Here is a 22,011-nt window from a genome sequence, read left to right as displayed (position 1 = left end):
TGTTCCCATTGCTGAATTTCAGAGGGCAGCATATGGGATTTATGTGTGGTATTGTCCTTCTAGTGAGGAGAATTATTGAAATCACCACAAAGTATAGCATTTGCGGACCAAGGATATTGCTTTATGGAATCCCACATTCGAGCTCTACAAGCTAAAGTTTGAGAGGCATACAAGGAACCAATTTCAAAAATCTCTCCATTGATCATGCATTGGATAATCATCCATCGGCCACAAAGATCATTATATGCTACACAGGGCTGCATATCATGTCTGGCTAGAATGCACACCCCGGAGACTTGAACAGAGCCTGCATAAAATATATCATATCCTGAAAAGAACCCATGCTGGCCAGCAAAAGAATGCTGATTATGCTCTTGCAGACACCCTACATCTGGATGAGTTTTATTTATATAGTGCCAAAGAAGCCTCCATTTATTCTGGTTACAGAGGCCCAATATATTGTAAGAAACACATTTAAGAGAAGCACGCATGAAAATATGTAAAAGAAATGAGTAGTCTTCAGAAAGAAAAGCAGGCATCAGGCCTTTGCCATTGCCTCAGGGTCTTGCTGACCCTCGAAATCCAATTCCCTGACCAGATCATCTTCTTCACAAAGCGGAATACCCTTCTTGACTACATTAACCCATGCCTTTGAGATGGGGCTGTCAGAAGAGGTAGATGGTTGACCAGGAGAAGGAACAGAAGCATCCCAATTACGAGATTGGAGAGGTCTTTGTTTGAGAGGCACTATCTTCTTTGCAGTCTACCAACCCTCATGAGAAGATGGGATTATTTTCCACTTGCTTGCCCTTTCCTTTATCCTTGTATTGAGCTGAAATGACTTGACTCCCTGTATGAACTGAAGGCTTTGCTCCTTTGCCTTCTGTCTTTTCCACATAAGTCTTCTGACCTCCTTTCTTAGAAGGCGGGGAATGGCAGCTGGAGGAGGAGGATGAAGTATAGAGGGACACTCAGAAGCCAGGTGTCCAAACTTGTGACAAGAGAAACAAGCTCCAGCTAAAATTCCCCATTTCAAAGTGAAATATTTCTTTCCCAAATTAACACCTTCAATCTCAACAGCAATAGATGGAGGGGTTGGTCTATCAGTATCCCATAATATGCAAAAGCGATTTTTATTACCTGTGGGACGAGGGGGACAGATCACTTGTCCCAATGTCATTGCTAAGCCAAGAAGCTCCGTTCTCCTGTAATTTGGGAAATCAACCACTTCAACCCATACAGGGCAATGGTGCTTGATGAGATTCTGATAGTCCTTATTAGGAGACCAAGGCATGATATGCACCATCTGACGGCCAAAAAATAAAGGGGACATTTCCAACATCTTTTGTTTTGTCAAGGCATCCAAGAGATGAACTTCATAAAATCCTCGGGAGGCAAAATAAACTCCTTCCACATAGCATCCCCCTAAGAGGGAATTCACCCATTGGCCCACATCATTAGCCGAAGGTATTTTCCCTGAGAAAAAGATGATGACTGCAGTCTGAGAGAGCTTCTTCAGAGGATGCACAAGAGAAGGCAACCGCATTTTGTAAGTGAGTTCCAAAGCAGGTAGCATCCATTCTCTTCTACTTTGTTGAAATTCCTCATTCAACATGTCAAATACATAGGAAGCATCTTCAGATGAAGGGGCTATGGGGGGCACAGTCTCCCTTGACTGTCTTTTGAGTTCTGGAGAGAGTGCCCTCTTTACATGAAACTTATTTGTTTCTGTCATTGAAGCTAGTCGATTCAATGGAGAGATTCAGAGCTGAAGTTGCAGTTAGGTTACAAGCTATGAGATAGAGGGGGATGAAGGCCAAGACAAAATAAACAGGCTGAACAAAAAATTCAGTTGGAGCAGATAGCAAGCAGAAAGAAATAGACAAGCTAAGCACAAAGCAAACGAGAGAGGGAGTAACCAAACAGTATACGAACTAAACAGATTGTGTTGAAACCAAAATAAGGACAGCGACGCTATAGCAGCTGGGCACGGGACCTAGACAGAAAGGCCCGAAACCTGGACAAGAGCGCACGGGAACCTGTTGCGACTAAATTCCTTGCAGGAAGACTGTCTCACACACAACTTACACGTATCCTATGCACTTACAGAGCGGGCTTTAGAGAGGAAACTAAAGACGAGGTGCTGAGGGTGGCTTTGAGAGCACGCAAGATGGCCGAAATCTCCCACGAGCAAAGGTAAGGGCTCCGAATAGGCTTCAGACAGTTCAAATCAAACGTGGAGCAGGTCGTCTCGCTCACGCACACTCCTGTGCACAGCTCTCTCTCACGCACACTCCTCACACACCACACACACACACACCCCCTAACACACGCACACACAAATAGAGAGAGAGAGAGTTCTTCTCCATCACACACACTCCAGAAAGCACACACCTTTTTTTTTTGTAAAACCAGTAACTATATTATTAACATGAGATCAATGTACTTGATATTAGACTCCAAAAGAGAGCCTAATGGAAGAACTCAAAAACAGTCAGAAAACACTTCAAGGCTAGTCGCATCCAAGTCCCTCGCAGCATAGCTATCATGTAAAGATTGCTTGAGGGACATTCTGAAGAAAACATATGCCTGAGGAAACTGTTGTCCCATCCTAGAATGCAATCTCTGTGTCCAAATAGTCCAGAGTACCCAAAAGCGAGTCCAATGAAAGAAAAGGAGGAATGGAGACATCTGGGATGAGAAGCATCCAAACATCCAAAAGAGTTTCCCAAATCTGATAGAGGGAAACCGAAGCCGCAGCAAATGAGAAACATGAGTGATCAATAACCGAGAGTGCGGACAAGACCATAACAAATGGGGAACTGTCTCACGGTGATAAGAACAATGGGGGCAGGAAGAGGAAGCAATGCGACGTGCTGCCAATTTCACCCCAATGGAAAAAGCTCCCACTATACATCTCCAAAAGAAAAGCCTCTGTTTCAATGGCAATTTGGCTTTCCAAATTTTCTTGAGTCGTGATTGCCACCAAGATAGAGGCCTATCCAAATTCCAAAGATTGTTGGCATGCTTATCAATCCATGGCGGTGGAAGAAGAAATCTGTAAACCATCGAGGAAGCCAGATTATGCATTGAAAGCGAACAGGTAGCAGGGGATAAGGAAGTCAGATTCCAGTCCAGCAATCTGTCCTGTACAAACAGTGGAGGAACAGGAACAAATGGCTGCAACATAGTTGTAAGTATTCTCCGAATGGGCCGATGATGCAGAGCCAAGGGGAATGTCCTGCAAGCTTGTGGGAATGAAAGCACATAACCATGTTGATCCAATAAATCTTATGCCCAGTTTCATAAGATTATATGCTTTGATGGGCGCCTGTAAAGCGAGAGGCGATTCAAACACCTTGCTCCAATGGATACTCTCCAAGCGAAAAGAATTACCATGATTGGAAGAAGCACCTGTCCATTTAGCATAAGAGAGAATTCTCTTCCAATCATGAATAAAAGCAGTAGAGACAGGACAACCAGGAATCTTCCCCTGAAATGTAGTCATGACTGCTTCCCAGTGATCTGTAATCCAATGCCCATATGCATGGGACGTCATGTTTCCACACATAGCTGCTAACATAATAGCCCATGGCTGTTTTTGCTGAAAAAAATCAGCAATCATAGTGCTCTTTCTTGCCAGCATATGAAACTGAAGATTGAGAATATTCAGTCCCCCATGAGTCTTAGGAGAGCAAAAAGCCTGCATGGGAAGAAGTCGCAATGCCTTTTTGTGAGATTTGCTTTTCCAAAATATCTCCATAGCCTGGGACATATAGGAAGCCAAATGCTTAAAAGACTAGGGAAGAAGAGGCAAATAAAATTGCACGTATGCCATAATGATAAACTGTATTATCCGAAGTCGAACATGTAGAGGCCAAGTGAACAAATGCCAGTATTCCAACTTCTTGTTGATCTTTTGAAGCACCCATTTGAGCTGTTGTTGAGGGGTAATATTCCAGCCGATGGGATATCCTAGATGCCTCACAAGAGTGTGGGAAGGGAGGATGTGGCCAAGCCAGAGAAGTGCATGCCAATCAGCTTCTTTCAATGCTAAAAGATTGGATTTCTGAAAGTTAATATGCAGTCCAACAGCTATGCCAAAATCATTCAGAGTATGCATCAAGTGAGAGAGATCAGTTTGAGAATTCCTGGGCATGAAATATGAATCATCAGCATATGCATGTGCAAGAAACGGCTGTGCCCCTGGAATTTGCAAGCCATGAAGCTGCCCTGTAGTTGTAAGATGGTCCATATGCAACAATAACGGATGAGTAGCAATGGCATATAGTAGCGAACTAAGAGGGCAACCTTGTCTCACTGAGCGGGTCATAGTCCATGCTCTTGACAACCCACCACCAAGCAAACACTGCGCAGTGACATGAGAATAGAGCCAGTAAATAATGTGGACTAGCCGAGGGCCAAATCCCAATTTATGCATAGTCTGAGTAATAAAATCCCAATGGACAGTATCAAATGCTTTGGCAATGTCGACTTGCAGAATGAGAACATCTTGTTTAGAATATTTGGCATACTCAATTGCAAGCAAAGCATTGGAGATATTATCAGTAATCTGTCTTCTGGGAACAAACCCATACTGCCTAGGATGAAGTCCTGCTTGCAAGATAAATCGAACCCTGAGAACAATCATCTTGGCAATGAGTTTGTAAATGACTGGCATAAGAGATATGGGTCGCCAATCAGCCATTGTCTCACACAACCTTTTTTTAGGGATCAATTTGACCAGGCCATGTTTCCAAGAAGGAGGGAAAGATTGTTCTACCCAAGCATGATTCATCATAAGAAGCAGAGTGTTCTTGAGATCACCCCAAAATGCACGGAAGAATTCTACAATCAATCCATCCCAACCAGGAGAGCTGCCTTTACGTAAGTGACTCAGAGCATCATCCAGTTCATTAAGCGTAAAGGGCTACTCCAGTGCACGAGCCCGTTCCGGGGACAATATGGGCTGAACATGCATCAGAAATTGAGACCTAGCTGCATTCACTTGCATTGAATGATCAGGCTGAGGAGAGAAGAGATGCTGGAAATGACTAGAGCATTTCGATTCCAATTCTGATTTGGATGTGGTCCAGGTGCCATCATCTTGCCTGATTCTGCAAATATCCTCCTTTCGCCTATCCGCATGCAGGCTTTTAAAGAAAGCTTTGGAGGAGCAGCCCTTATCCAAAAGGGGTTTCATGCGAGCTCGGATTTGCCACTTCTTTAATTTGCGAAGATCATTTCGATGGATGATGTGAACCGCATAAGCACATGAATCCTGTTCAGAGGAGGTAAGCTGCCTATGAGAGCTGATTAAATCCATTTGTCGCTTATGAGATTGAGCCCATTTCAGCTTAAGCCTGAGGTTTCCCATGTAACTCCGTCCATAATCTTGAATGACAGCCTGCAAACCATGGGCAAGACTGATCCAGGCGAAATCCATGTCCTCCTGAGCGTGTGAAAGGAGGGGGCGGACAGCCACTCTCACCATGTTCTGAAATTGTTGATGTAGCAAATAAGCACCATTAACATGGAGCAGGCGACGACCAAAAAAAGGCATATCATCTGTCAGACGTGCTATAGATAATGTCAAGCATACTGGGAAGTGATCAGATAGCAAAAGGGAATGATCAACCCATAGTGCACATGTGAATCTAGCATACTGCTGAGCATGCAACAAATACCATCTATCAAGTCGAGCCCAGTAATGAGTAAAGGCATTGTGATGGTATGTGTAACCCATATCTCTATCCCTTGTTGAGAGCCATAAATCTTCTTCATGCAAGAAAGAAAGCATATCTTCCCAATGTCGAAGCTCAGTGGGGATCATGTGAGAACGATGAGTGGTGTTGTCTTGGATGGCTGGTGAGTTATTAAAGTCTCCACACAAAAAGGCATTGGACAGCCAAGGATATTGTTTGAGGGAGGCCCACATTCGAGCTCTTGTCGCAGAAGTTTGAGAGGCATAAACACATGCTATTTCATAAAGATCACCCTGATAGATGCATCTGATCACCATCCATCGACCCTGGGGGTCATTGTAAGCAACTATAGGCTGCATATCATGTTTCACCAGCATGCATACCCCCGAAAAGTTCATTGTACCAGCATAAAAGATGTCATAACCGGCATAATGGCCTTGCTGGCCAGCCAATAAGTGTTGGTTGTGTTCTTGTAAAGAAATTACATCAGGGTGCATTTTATGTACATAGTGCCAAAAAAGTCTCCACTTATTGACATTGCAAAGACCTTGAACGTTGTATGAAATACAAGTAATTGAAGTAGACATAGAAAGTATGTACAGCCGAGCCAAAAAGCATAGTGAAGGTGTAAGTTGTCAGGCCTCAGCCATGACATCGACATCCACTTGGGCGTACGGACTGTAAGGAGTGTTGACGGGACAGACAGAGGCTGTACGGAACAAAACGAGTATGGCAGAGAGGCTAACGGAGGGCAGGGGGGCTAGACTGTATAGAGAGGCGGGAATGTACGGACGCACGTAGGGACTTCAGAAGGGATCAGCGATGGGGATGCACACACACACACACGACTGGAGCGGGATTGTACGGGATTGCGCAGGAAGGAGAGGGCTTGTTCGTACGGCCGTACGGCACCTGTACGGCGACCGTACAGGTGTACGGACAGAAGGGGGGGCTGTACGAAACCTCCTCTGTCTCGCGACATGCTCTCTCTCACGCTCTCACACATCCAAAGATATCACACACTTTTTTTTTTGTGAGAAGAAAGCTTTTATTTCTATATAATAATTACATTCATAGCTGCTTCAAAAAACGAAGTAGCTACTACTCAAGAAAAGATCTCAGTATAGGCTGTATACACATCCTGATCAAACAAACGAGTCTGAAAACAATCGTAGAATGATTGTTGTAGAGATCGTTTGAAAAAAAGAAAGGATGAAAATAGTGGATCACCAAAGACTCTATGATTTCTATCCATCCATAAAGTCCATAGGGTCCAATATCGCACCCATATAAAAAATAAATCAAAACCCTGTCTCTGGGAATGAAATCCAAACAACCAGAAAAATCTACCAAAAGTAACAGTAGGAAATCGTTGTCGAAGCCTCTGTCTGATGAGAGCAATGAAATCAGAAGTATTTGGACATGACCAAAAGATGTGGAGCACTGATTCAGTAGAGTGCGAGCATCTGTGACAAACAGCTGAAGCAATATGTCTGTGTGCGAGTAATTGTCCAGATGGAAAAATGCCAAGGAGAACTCGCCATAGGAAAAGCTGTTGTCGAAGAGGGACTTTGTAATGCCAAAGGAGACGCAGCCTTGCATCCTGCGCAATATGGTTGTGTCCCGCGTAGGCATATCACCGATAACATTGCTAATGCCTACATTGGAATTGAATATGCCAAATACACACAACAGGATGTTCTGTTATTGCAAGTTGATATTGCCAAAGCTTTTGGTACCGTTCAGTGGGATTTCATTTCATCGACTATGCAGGCTTTGGGTTTTGGCACAAAAATGCAGCAACTCATCAATTGGCTATATCAAGATAGTGAAGCTGCCTGCATACTTTCAGGAGATATTTCTCCATCCTGGACTCTTGCTTGCTCTGTCAGACAAGGATGCCCACTAAGTGCTTTACTTTTTGCCATAGCCACTCATCCACTGCTTCAATATCTGGATCACCTCTTGAACACTGACCAGCTGCACGGTTTGGAGATCCATGGCAGTCGCAGCATGATTGCTCAAGCATATGCCGATGATTCTTTCTTTACTCCAGAACATACTCGAGCTGCTCTGTTCATGATTATGCATGCTCTTTCTACATATGGATTGGCTGCTGGCCTTCAGGTAAATTTTCAAAAATCAAAATTGTTGCCTTTACATCCACAGGACTGGCACAACCTTTTGTGGCCTGGGGAAATTGTCCCTGCTTCTCAATTCATTCGACATCTTGGTTATCCTTTAGGATGGGGACTCACCCGTTCACAACAAACTGATTGGGTGCTAGTAAAGTTGAGGGCAAAACTTGAATATTGGAAGCTTGCAACTTGGCCATTACATGTTCATCTGCGAATTACACAATCCATTTTGATAGCATACATACAATTTTATCTGCCTCTCACTATGTTTACTAAGGCAAATTTGGTTTCATTTATGTCAGCTATCATGGAAATTTTCTGGCGTTCAAAACATGGCAAGAAAAGTCTCAGATTACTCTCCATGCATCGTCTCTGTTCTCCAAAGATGCACGGGGGTCTGAACATTCTCAATATTCAAATGCATTTACTTGCTCACAGAGGGAAAATGATGATGCAATTTCTACAAGGAGATCAGCCTTGGGCTTTTATGATTCGCTCTCTCTTATTACATCTTCATACATCTGCTTTTGGGAATTGGCAGCCTACTCAGTGGGAATTTTTATTTGGCTCTATCCAAGGCAAGATCAGAGGATGCCCTTTTATTTCTTCTCTGCTTCTTGATTGGAAACACATTTTATCCCACTTGGAATGGAAAGGCAGGGACTCTCTCTTGGGCAACTCTTTGAGGGTAGAGAATCTCTTTTGGTCTAAAGTATTCCACCCACCTTTGGCCATACAAGAACCCCGGCGTTCTTATTTTCTCTCCTTCAAAGGCATTTCATCTGTGGCGGATGTACTTCACGATGATGGCACAATTCTATCTTTTTCTTTGGCTGCTCGCAAATATGGCTTGGGAGCTCATTATCGTCCTTTATGGCATAAAATCTCAGCAATGCTTCAACCGTACTTGCCGGTACCTCATTTAGAAATACAGCATCGGCTTGAGGATTGGATTTTACGCTCTCCTTCCTCATATGTCCGTCCTTTGAAGCTTTCACATATCACAGTGTCATCATTGTATAGAGTGTTATTACCTCCACCTTGGATTTCCAACAGAGCAAATACTGTTTGGCATATGGATCGTCCAATGAAGTGGTGGAGACAAAGATATCACACACACACACACACACACACACACACACACACCCAGAAAGCACACACACACCCCCCAACCACCACACACACACACACCTTTTTTTGGTGAAGCCTATGCAAGCTTATATTACAAAAAGAAGTTCCCAAAAGGAACATGCAAGTAGAGCATCAGAACATGTCAATATAAGACAAGTAAACAGTGGAATCTATCTCACAAACACACAGACAATCATAGAAGGATTTCTTGAGTAACATCCGAATTTCTGTCTTTCCACAGAGTCCAGAATCCTCAATATCAAACCCACGTGAAAAAAAGATTTAATTCTTACCTCTGTGGATAGATCCCGAAAGCCAGAAAAGCTTCCAAAAGCAAGTAGTAGGAAACCGGGCTTGGAGACGCTGCTGTAGAAAAAGGAGAAAGTCACGAGTCACAGGGCAATGCCAAAAAAGATGAAGCAAGGATTTCCTTGGAGCCAGACATGCATGACAAACAGCACGAGCAATATGTCTACATGCCAAGAGTGGCCAAATGAAATAACTCCAACCATCACCCCCCATAAAAAGACTATTATCAAAGACGAAGTTTCTAGATCCAAATCTGCCCCGATCTTTTGCACCACCACGTGGCATTACGACTCATAGACCAAATCTCATTCGCCCAATCTGAAATCCAAGATGGAGGCATCAAAAACTCATATAAATTTAGCCACTGAAACATCAACCAACAGTGATGGACGAGTGCCCAAACCTTCATGATGTAGAGCCCAATCCATAAGACGATAAGCTCGCTCTAAGTTTGGCACCAGTAAGAAACATTCAAGCATCTGAGAAAGATAATGCCAAAAGGGTTGATAATGCAGCCCCAAACCACACCGCCTGGCTACTGATGCAAAAGATAAGAAAGTACCATCTTTAGGAAGCACATTATCCACCAAATGAATCCCTTTGGATGAGATGAAATAAGAGTGTTTGGGTTCTTGCAAGGCAAGGGAACGATCGAACACCTTTGGCCAGTGCAAACTCTTAGCAGGAAAAATTTCCATCAAGAGAGTTGTGGCCGTGCCATTTGAGATGAGAAAGAATATCTTTATAATCAGAAAACATTCTAGTGGCTAAAAGGCATCTCTTAATTCTGCCATCAATATATCCCAAAAGAAAATCCCATTGAGCGGGATGCCAGTGCCCAAAAGCATGAGTGGTCAGTTGTGAAAGTAAGTGACGCGTCATAGGAGCCCAAGGCTGGTCACCCTACATAAACTCCAGCATCGTCTTTCCCTTATGTGCCAAAATGTGTATATGAATATTCAAAAATTTCGGATCAGCGTGCATCTTTGGCGAACCGTAGTGCTCCATAGATAGTTACTCTTATGGCCATGCTTCAAGAGCCAAAAATCCATAATAGTGGACATGAAAGATGCAATATCTTTCTTACCAAACATCATCAAAGGTTAAAAGAACTGTATGTAGGCAACCAAAATTGATTGTACAATACAAAGTCAAACATGCAATGGCCAATATTCAACTTCTAATATTCCAGCTTCTTTTTAAGCTTTGCAAGTACCCATGACGTTTGTTGGCAGTGATTAACCATCCATCCTAGAGGATAACCAAGATGACGAGCAAGCTGATTGGGCAACACAATTTGCCCAGGCCTCAGAGAGAAATGCCACTTCTTAGCATGCGGAGGCAAAAACTTTGATTTTTGAAAGTTTACCTACAAGCCAGGCCAATCCATACAATGATAAAGCATTCATGAGTTGCAAAAGATCCTTCTCGTTATTCTTTGCAATGAAGAAGGAATCATCAGCATAAGCTTGTGCAATCATGGGCCTTCTTCCTTGTATCTCCAAACTATGCAAGGCATTAGGATTCAGTATTCACAAGATGATCTGTACATCGAAGCATCAGATGGGTAGCTATCGCATAAAGAAATGCACTAAGAGGGCATCCCGATCTCACCAAGAAATACATAGTCCATTGATAATGTCTCCAAACAAAATGCAGGTAGCTTTACTATTACAGCACATCCAATAAATGACATGCTGCATTTTATCCCCAAATCCGAAACATTGCATGGTCTAGGAGATAAAATCCCACTGTACAGGATCACATACTTAGGCAATGTCTATTTGCAGCAAAGGTACATCTTGTTACCTATTGTTGTTGACTCCGTACCCAAGTGAAAAGAAAAGGATTTACTTGCATTGGAGGCTATACGTATGCTTTCTATGGATGGCAAATGATTACCAAAATTCCAAGAAAGCAGGAAAGAAAAATTAAGTTTTTCCAAAGAAAAGGAAACATAGGTGATGTGCGTGTGTGCACGTCTACGCAAATCTGGCAGACTAAGCTGTAGTATCCTTGGAGGCAAAATACTTTTCTTTGTGGGGATTTCAATAATCCGCCGCAGCCAAGAGATAATACATCTGATCATACACTTATGTTTGGCTCTGAGCAAATGCAAGGAACTCAGCTACTCCTCTAGTTTGGTCTTGCTGAGCTCTGGAAAGAGACACATCCTTTTCTTCCGGGCTATACTTTTCAGCATTATGCGTAGTCTGCATATCAAGCCCGACTGGATCACTGGTATTTGCTTAATGTGCATCAATATAGTGCATTCACTTATAATATGTGGGCTGATCATGCCTTCCTGCATTCAGACCATGCTCCTCTTTGGTTGCAGCTGTCTTTCTATGATATGTAGAATGACAGATTACCTGATAAAAGCCTGCCTTTTCTGCAAATTCTCTCTCTCTCTCTCTCTCTCTCTCTCTCTCTCTCTCTCTTTGTGACACAAGTACATGACCTCATGGTCCCTCCTCACCCACATGGCGCAGACCACTCCTACTTGGCATTTAGCATATCAACCACCACGCCAGAAATGAATGGGACCAGTGAAACCACTCTGTACTTTTCAATGCTTTAAACCAAGGAATTTTGAAGCTGTTTTTACATACTTTTCAATGTGCACATAGATGCAAATTGGAATGGAAGATTCATGAGTAAGAGCTGAAATGAACTTTAGAGCATCATATGAGAGATATACATAGTTGCAATTGGGTTGAGGGGCTAGGACAGGGCCCCCCCCTTATCCAGGCTTTTTAATTGCTTAAAAGGAGATACAAGACCAAGGTACAATGCACCTCACAAACTTAAACTCAGACTCTTGAGGGATAGTGACCATAGACACAACTACAGAACTAGAATGCTCAAGTTGAACTATATACAAGAGATGTCTCAAAGGCTGGAACTAGTGAGAACTGGACTCCAGGGGCACCACAATCTGCAAGGAAGATGCCTGAATGATCATCACTTCAACCCACATTAGTTGCACAATCTAGATCTCTAGAGGAGGAAAATAAATCACAATCAAAAACTGAATTTCAAACCATAAATCTCAGATTCAAGCTCCCTTTCTCATTGGCTACCTTGGTTAAAGGTGCTCTTGGTGCCTTTGCAGCCCCTCTTGCTGGAATAGATGAAAGCTCGGGACTGGAGAGAGAAAAACTCAGAAATAGGTGTTTCAAACTAGAGAGAGAAAGCTTGTATTGGAATAACGCTTTAGAGAGACAGTGATATGGCCGCTTACGGGCTAGGAGATGAAAAGGAGATGCTGATGATGTCCCAAAAGTGCAGAGAAAAAGCTGATTTCTGCATGAGAAGGGCTGGAACAGTAGAGAGAGAAAACTTGTAAGGAGTAATGCTTTGGGAAGAGAGTGCTGCTGTTGCTCCAAGGTAGGGGAAAGAGGAAGGGATGTTGCTACTGCTCCAGGGGTGAAGAAAAGGAGAGATTTCTGCAGAGAGAGAAGTCTGAAACTGTAGGAAAACTTTCATCTACTTTTGCAAAACATGCTATTAAAAGGGAAATATAAAAGAAAAAAAATTACCAAGCAGGTGGATACAAGTTTGCTGAGGAGTGACAACCAGCTGGCTCCCACCCGTATTCAGACACACTCTAACCATGCTTTAGATGCAATGTACATGGCCACTTGTCATGCGAGCTATCAACCCACCTAGGAGATGACGAAACCTTTCTCATACTTCAAACACTTTGGTTTCGGTGGTCCAGGATGTCGCCACCAGGTCCTTTCCCACGACTTGCTCTGCAGCCCACTCCCCATCTTGGAAGATGCTCCAGAACCCATGGTTAAATAACGAGTGCCGAGAGATGGGGTCTCACCTCACACGAGAGCACGCTTTGGGACATCTGACGAGACCAAATGACAAAGCGGATCTACGCTTGGGGACTTTTGTCCAAGGGAAAGTCACCTATCCCCATCACAGATCCTGAAGTGTGGCACACTTGTACACCACCGGATATGTCTTCCCTCCCTAGACCCACCACAAGTAGGTTGTTCACAGCACAGAATGTGCAAGCTGCTTTATGCCGACTCCACAACCAGAGAGCCCAAGACCACGAGGAGTTACACACTAAGCATTTCACACAATGGACAGAAGGTCTTAACCTTGATCCTAGCACAGATGCTCAAATACGCTATGTGCCACAGTTTCCTCCCTGATTAGAGTACCACCACTACTGTGCGGATACACAAAGCAGGACACCCCATGGACACTGGGAACTACCACACTCTCATGATTGGTCATACACTGGCCAAGATATATGGGTCACTACTAAAGAGAGAGATCACCTCCTACACAAAAGCACATGGGCAGAGACACTCGGACAGACTAGGTTTCGGAGACAGCACTCTACCCTTGATCACACCTTCACCTTGTGGGCAGTCATCGAGGAGACGCGGTCAAGATCCCAAAAATTCTATGCATGTTTTGTAGACTTTCGAAAGGCCTTTAATACAATCCGACGATTTCACATGATCAGACGTCTTTAGGAGATGCATATCCCAAAAGAAATGATATGGGGAGTGATCAGTCTATATGAGACAATCAGAGGGAGAGTACGCGCTCCTAGAGGCCTGTTACAATGGATTGAGAGCACGATAGGGGTGAAGCATGGATGCCCTCTCTCACTAACATTATTTCCGCTATACATTGGATCACAATCTTCATTGACTTCTGGGGGATGAGGGATCATTGTTGGCTGATTTGATGATCCAAATATTACCGTATGCAGATGACAGTCTTCCTATCTTCCTCAATAAAGGGCAAATTTAGTTACATCCCACCAAGCACAAAACTCTAGGGTCTTTGTAGTCCTCAGTCACATGGACACCTCCTGACTGCCCACTGGGTTCCATAGCACTTGGGTAATCAGCCCCTCTTAGAGCCTACAAACAACCATTAATGAAATGCACATCGCCATGGCACCCATTAATCATTAGCGCTTTTGCATGCAAATAAATTCTAGACTAATCCTAGTCTTTGTGGGCGTCGCCACCAAGCAAACATGCGCACATAACATAAAACAATTACACTGGTCAACCAAGATCAACCCTCTTGATCATAACTAAGGGCCTTGACTGACAGTTAAAGCGCATTAATTATGGCCAAGTCTCTCCAACCGAGATTGTCACATCTTGGTTAACCGAAGTTAACCCTCTTGGCATAAGCTAAGTCTCGTTGATCAAAGTCAACACTCTCTGACCAAAGTCAGTGCTTTGGTTCTTTGGTTAACCGTAGTTAACCGTAGTCAACCATCTTGGCCTAAGTCAAATCTTCCTAACCGAGGTTAGGCTTTACTCAACCAGAGTTAAGTATCTTTGACTGAAGTCAATACTTTGACCCATAAAAGATAACTTTTTGAACATAATTAAATAAATGAAAGACTCTTTAATGATGATCAAATAAATGGTCAACTAGAACTTTGACTTGCAGTATTTACAACTTGGTGTCATCCCCTCAACTTATATTTAGTTGACCTCAACTGAAAAGCTTCCTTGTAAATATCCAAAAGCTGTGGATGATCAAACAACATGTCTTCATCCATCCACTTGGCATCCAATGCCGAATACTTTTTGAATTTTACAAGATACCTGTAAAATTCCTTGCCCTGGGGGCCTTTGCGTACAATATGATACACAGTTTGTTTTGGCGGAAGGACCTCCTCCAGCTCATCCACTTCTCGTGGATCCTCTATTACTGGCTCTGTAGGCTCCGGTACTTGAGATTTCTTTATAAGACTCACATGAAAAGCATTGTGAATCCTCCAATGCTCTGGCAGTGCCAATCTGTATGCAACCTTATTAATCTCATCGGTAACCCTGAAAGAGCCATGATACGTTTGGGGCACGTCAGCATGGAATGCTGACCGGGAGAAAACTTTACATACACTTTTTCTTTGCCCTTAAGCTTGCAGAGCCTAGCTTTCTCGAACTTCAAAAGCACCCAATCCCCTTGCTTGAGATCTAACTATCTCATGTGATTATCTGCAGCCTTCTTATGCTTTTCTTGAGACCTCCGGACTTGGTTGAAAGCTGTCTGGAGGTCTCTGACAAATTGATCAGCTGCAAAAAACTCATCTTTGGTTGTCAGGATAGGTGGTAGAATGACCTTTCCATAGATGACCTCAAAGGGGGGTTTCCCAGTGGAGTTGTGAACTGTATTATTATATGCAAACTCTACCAATGGTAGGTACTTTTCCCAGTCTGAACTTTGGTCAACCAAGTAGCATTTCAATAAATCCAATATTGTGGAAATTGCTACTTCACTTTGACCATCTGTCTGGGGATAGAAAAAAGAAGAAATTCGTCCCCATATTATCGAAGAGAGCTCTCCAGAATAGACTGGTCATTCTAGGATCTCAGTGACTAACAATGAACTTGGGCATATCATGATGCTTCAAGATCTGTGCCATGAAACGGTTAGCCATATGATCTACCTTTATAGTTTCGCGTACTAGAATGAAATGAGCTTGCTTGCTGAATCCATCAATGATAGTTCAAATCCCATCATACCTTGACTTTGATCTTGGCAAATCAAAAATAAAGTCCATTGCAATACTTTCCCATGGTGCCTAGGGCACAAGAGGAGGCATAAGTAGGCTAGGTGCCTTCCGTCTGTCATATTTGACTTTTTGACAGGGAAGGCATTCTGTAACAAACTAATGTATACCTTTTTGCATCGCTGGCCAAAAGAAATACCTCTCTAATGCTTGAGTTGTAGCTGCAATTCCTCTATGCCCAGCATATGGAGGTGCATGGCATTCATCCAAAATCTTTTTCCTCATCTCTCAAGTGATGCATAAAGCAGTCATCTTTCATTAGATACCCATCTTTCAGGAAATAGTGACAAGTGGACTGCCCCTCTTGCATCCGTGGCATATTGTTGTCTCATATCTTCCAAGTCCCTATGATAGCTAATAGTTAGATCGTTCACCTCGGGTCTTCAAGACAAAGTATCTGCCACTCTGTTCTGAGCTCCTAGTATATGGACAATCTAAAAATGATACATTGACAATATGTTTGCCCATTACATGTGCTTCTTGGAGAGCTTAGTTTGAGTCAAGAAATATCTCAGACTTTGGTGATCAGTCTTTACTGTAAAGTCTACACCCAAAAGATAATGCTTCCATGTATGGAGGGCATGAATCACAGACAACAACTCTTTCTCATAGTATTCCCAAATATCTCTCGAAGATACCTGTGACCTGTCTAAAGGTCAAAAGATACAATCCATCATCCAATTGAAAGTAGCCGGGGCATTTGTCAACCCAAAAGGCATCACCAGATACTCATACAGCCCAAAAGTAGTGCGAAACGTTGTCTTGTGCACGTCATGTGGCAGTATCCTGACTTCGTAATAACTCTTTAAGTCTATCCTGCTGAAAACTAACGCTCCATTAAGTTAGTCCAGCATATCATCGATGCCTGAAATTGGGAATCTGTCCTTGATGGTCAACTTGTTCAGTGCGCGCGATAGTCGACGCACATATGAAATGAATCATCTTTCTTTTGTAAGAGAATTACAGGGGAGTAAAATGGAGAGGAACGGGCTGAATCAGCCCCTTGGACAACAAGAGGACGTGAAATATGGGACTTTTGATTTGCGACTCCGTAATTTCCGCGTGACTGCCTTGAGCCTCTGGGGCGCGAGGGTCCGGCCATGGGGTGGGACTTGGGGAATTAAAATTCCTAGTGGGCCCTTCGAAATAGTGAATGTGCGCCCAGTTACTAGGCAATTAATTCCTAGGGCCAAAGTGTGCAACAGGGGGGCCAAAAGAGTGGTGCAATTATAAACTGCTATTTTTAGCACAGGACTACAAAAGGGGCCCAGAGCTCTTATTTTGGGTTCAGTTGGCCAAATCAGTTCCTAAAGGAGCCAGAACATCAGTTGTGACCTGCCTGAGCCTGCTAGAATCTACTAGAGCAAAAATCGCAGATTCCCAAGAGCTTCAGGAGCCTACCAGGGGAATGAAAACAGTGGCTCAGCTAAGACAATTAAACTAACAACAAATTTGCCAGCGAAATAACAAAACCAGTGGGATACCATTCATAGAACTAAAAACATGTGTATCACAGGCATCATTGGTTTTTTAGTTGCCAACAAAACCAGTGATCTATTACCTTCACACGCATGAAGATAGCAATCTTGCAAACGCAAAACCACAGCCCCGAGAGTTACACTTTCTCTCCTTATGCAATAATATTTCAAACCATAAACTTACCTGCGGCAATAATGGTGGTAATGACCCATTAGGCATCTCTGAAGCAATGGCCCGATCCAAAGAAACAGACAAAAGAAGATCCCTTGGAGGACGAGGTTGCCATTGGATAGAATGCTTAAAACGTAACCTTGATTCTGAAGAAAAAGGATCAGCAAAAGAAATCATTAGAAAACAGATGAAATAACATGGGAAAAAGAAACTTCTTTGTAAAATTGCCAAAAAAAAATATGCTTATAGTCCACACAATCATTATAAGGGTTGAACTCAATGTATATGTCAGAAATGGCCACAAGATCCAGGTTCTCAGCATGCGAAAGCGTCTATAGATTACACAAATTCTGATGACCCACATGCACAACGGAGACTCAAAGTCAAATGCTCAAATGTTATCCTTAGAAGAGGCAGACCTCAAAGGTAAATAACTGCAACCAAATCGCTGATGATGCTTCACTCGAATGCTGAGCTTCAGTCCTTGGAGTAGGCAGAGGCTATAGACGGAGCCATACCTTCTACTTATATCCCACCAAGTAGGAGGGAAGCATCCACCCAAGCAACTCAGATACCAGTCAACATGTAAGCTGACTGGCTGACCTGACTGTTCAGGCCTTTCTGGTCTATCAAACAGCCCCTTCAACCCATTAAAATAACTGCTCACTCGCCCATAAGCCGACCCTGGCTTGGCTCCAACAGTGGCTCCCAAAATGACAATCCAAATGATGAATAAGGGTGTGATGTATTGACCTCCAACACCCTCCCCCCTTCCTCGGCATCAATGTATACACAGATAATACATCCCTATTATTAGAAAAGCAAGAGAATGAAATGCCCCGAAAATTTATCATATTTTATGCCTAAAAGTTAGAGCGCACTCGTATCGATACCTCGCCAATCAAGGCAAGCTGGTGTCACATGATCTTCGCTACATCAAGAAGTCTTATCCACTCCCATCCTGAGAGAGAGAAATAAGCTAGAGAGAGAGAGAGAGAGAGAGAGAGAGAGAGAGAGAAAGAAAGAAAGAAAGAAAGTGTATTATTGTCCACTAAACGCCAAAATGGGCCCATGGGACATCAAGAACTCTGCATACAAGATAGCACAAAATCAACGTGCCACAAAGAAGAGGCATCGTCGAATATCATCTAAGTGCTACGCAATACAATACAAGTGAAAGTACATAATGTCAAATCTGAGCCTAAAAACAAAGTAAACTAGATGCAAGGAAACCGCCCCTGGGTGCAAAATGGGGGGATGAGTACAATATGCCAATGCAAAGATACAAGTCCAGGTGTCACCGAGTCTGAGAACCAAAATAATACTGGAAATCCTGTCCATCGACTCTGCCTCCTGCTATGAGAGTACAAATCTGAGCAAAGGTGAGGTGAGCGGCTGGTGGGGCGAGATCTCCGTGAGTAAGTCTCCTCCGAAAAGCTGACATCATCCTGGATCGTCTGGAGATGAAGTGACGAGTACGTCCCCTATGTAACAAGATCCTGCGGCGTCTACAAACCATCTCATATGTACATCCACAGGGTGGAGGCATGTTACCTGTGTGAGCTCTGACCTCCTCGTGCTCCTCCTGGTCTTTGTCCTCTGGTATAGCGTGTGCCTGAGCTCTATCAGGCTGGGCTCTATCACGCTCCGGTCTGTGCTGATGGTCTCTGAGGTAGTCTCGTCGAAGCATAGTGGCCTCCCTGACATAAAGAGCTAGGCAATGCTGATCCTCGTAGTCCATCACTCGTGAGAGAGGTCCAAAGCCATCCGTGAAGAGACAGTGGAATCTACCTCTGAGCTCATAATATAGCGGGCATCTGCAAATTAAGTGCTCCTCTGACTCCACCTCTCCCATGGTGCAACAAGGGCAGATCCTGGTCTCTCGGCCTGGTCGCCGTCCATCCTCCATGCGTCGCATCCTACCAGCCTCTATCTCGAGCTGATGCGAAGAGACTCTAAGCTGGCCAAGGGCAATCCTCAGTGAGTGGGACATGTGGATACCTGTATAGCCTGGTGGAATGACAAATCCATCCTCTGAGATCCGAAGGAAGTGGTCACGATATGTGGCCATCTTCGTCGGAAGCTGCGTGGGATAAATCCAAGTGCGATACGTATGAAGCTGCAGCAAGTCTGCTCTCGTGACCTGGCTAAGCTCGTGGCGAGTCAACTCGAGATGAGGGGCATCTATGCTGTATCGGAAGGGAGGCAGTCTATCCATGTCTAGTCCAAGAGATGTGAGCGAGAGAGAGAGAAGTAGAAGTAGAATTTATTAGCGTCCTCGGGGGGGCAAAAATGACCCATGGGACCCGTCTCAATACAATGTAAAAACAGTCTCCTCAAGGAGAGAGGTCAGGAGTCTATGAGCTCCTGACGACAAGTAAAAAGACGAGTGACAAAAGATCCCAAAGCTGCCAGAGAGGCAGTGGAGAGAACTGATGTCAACTGAGCGGAGTCCTCCAGTATCTGCTGGTAGTCTGATGCTTTGCCATTAGCCATCTTCTTTAGTCCAACTTCAATGTCTTCAAAGCTGAAAGGACTAGTGCATGTGACCGACAGATCTTCCTTCCCCATTTTAGTAGCATGTGCATGATTGTACAACTTGGTAACATAATCGAGCATGGTTGCATCTTATGTATCCCCAATGACCTGTTTCTGTCTGCCTTTCACTTGTTTCCAGCCCTTTCTTGGATTTTTTATGAAAGTGATCAAATCAGATTTCTCTCTTTCCAAAATATATATTCTTTTCTTTTTCCTTGTGAGGGCATTGTATGTCTTCTCCAGTTGTTTATGCCTATCTGCATCCAGTATGTATTTCAGCTCTTGGCGCAGTTGTTTGCATTCCTTGTCATACCATTTCTTGTGTGGTAACCCTTTGACCTATTTTTTTTTCTTGCATTTGCTTCTCCAAATGTTTGCGTGGCTGAGGCAAGTATTGCTTCCTGCAAGGCTGTCCATGTGGGGTTGGTTATTGTGCTCAGCTTTGCATCCAAAGTGCATAAACTTGGTGTTTGTCGGGGTCCACTTTAAAACCTCCTGCATGTGCTGAAAATTTCTGCTTCTTATGTTCAAGGTGTATGTCAAGATCTATCCATATTGGGAGATGGTCCGATTCCGGATATTTCATCCCTATGTTGAAGCTTTTGATAATGGGCATAGTGTCAACATGTACCAAGGCATAATCTAGCACGCTCTGTCCTCCGCTGGCTGAAAGACACGTCATTTTGTAGGTGTTGGGGAATGATTGCATTCCATTCAAGACTGGCATGTGCAGCCCATTAATCATGCATCTGAGTGCTCTGCCTTGTGTGTTGATAGTGTCATCCTCATATGCTCTCTGCCACATGGTGTCCGCTTCTATGACTGATTCTTTATCCATTTCATCATGTGTGATGGGCTGAAACTGTAGTTGACCAATTCTTGCATTAAGGTCCCCCATCACTTTGACTTGACCCTTTTCTCTGAATTCAGCCACATTGAAACATAGTGCTTCAGACGCATCACTAGGGTCCACTCCGTGTCTGTGGTAGAAGGGTGACTCATTGTGCGGCATGTAGCAACCTACAAGAAAGACAAGGCATTTGCCAAACTCTATTTTCAGCCACATGTATCTTTTTGTCCACTTTATGGATGCTGACTTTTTCTGCCATATGTTCCTGTATCAAGCATGCAACACCTCCGTGTCCTCTTTTCCCCACTTGCCTTTGGTATATTGAGTGTACCACATACCCAGGTATCTCTGGGACCCTGCATGTTTCACTTTCCCAGGTCTCTCCTAAAAAGATGATGTCTACATCGTGAATGAAGGCATTTATGCTTATCCCTTTATGCCAAGGGAAACCTCTGCAATTCCAAAACATGACTTGTAAGCATTTGTGTTTCCCATGGGCCGAGAGAGAGAGAGAGAGAGAGAGAGAGAGAGAGAGAGGGAGAGAGAAAGAGAGAGACCTAAGCCCCCGCCAATTTGACAATTCCAAGCCCCCTAAAACCCTGAAGATTAGTGAGTCTTCTCACTTGTCTCCTAGATATTGTGCACCCTTCACAATACTTAAGAAAATTGGAGAGCTAGCACTACTAGAAGGATGCACAGTACCCCCTGTGTAGTGGAACAACAGGTGTTTAGCACACCTCTACAAAATGTAGCTAGAAGAACTAGATAATGGGTAAAGGAAAAAAAGGTACATCTCACATGTAATAAGAGAGAGCTGGGTTTGGGCTTGCTCGTGAGCGTTGTGGGATAGTCCATTATAAAAGGATCCAATGTCAAGGGCAAGGTAAAGTCATCCTGGCGTCAGCTAGGATCAATCCGAACAGAGAATGAGCTGAGGAAGGATCCCATCTTGAGTCGTGCTTCTCTAAAGCATGTCTAAGATCTATCTTTCTCGTCACGTGGCTCTCTTTATGGGCCTCAATTGAGATAGTCATAGGGCATCCTAGCCCTATGACGCTAAGACAAGTGTGCCTCGAAGTGGTGACGACTACCTAATAGCCATGTCTTTATCTTTCT

General features: G+C 43.7%; 1 protein-coding gene across 3 annotated transcripts in view; it reads right to left on the bottom strand.

Moving 5' to 3' along the window:
* Positions 1 to 22,011, bottom strand: part of LOC147886138 (heat-inducible transcription repressor) — a 168,035-nt gene that overhangs the window by 82,691 nt on the left and 63,333 nt on the right. For all 3 annotated transcript variants that reach the window (XR_015543325.1, XR_015543324.1, XM_087395649.1), the window contains exon 7: positions 17,520 to 17,653. Coding sequence is in view for 1 of the 3 variants with exons in the window: in XM_087395649.1 (XP_087251775.1) it covers positions 17,520 to 17,653 (134 nt within the window). In the remaining 2 variants the exon portion in view is untranslated. The remainder of the gene's footprint in view (positions 1 to 17,519; positions 17,654 to 22,011) is intronic.

Source organism: Dipteris shenzhenensis, chromosome 24 (genome assembly GCF_047967505.1).
Source record: "Dipteris shenzhenensis isolate YYH24624 ecotype China chromosome 24, Dip_SZ_1.0, whole genome shotgun sequence".
NCBI lineage: Eukaryota > Viridiplantae > Streptophyta > Polypodiopsida > Gleicheniales > Dipteridaceae > Dipteris > Dipteris shenzhenensis.
This window is presented reverse-complemented; position numbering and strand designations above follow the sequence as displayed.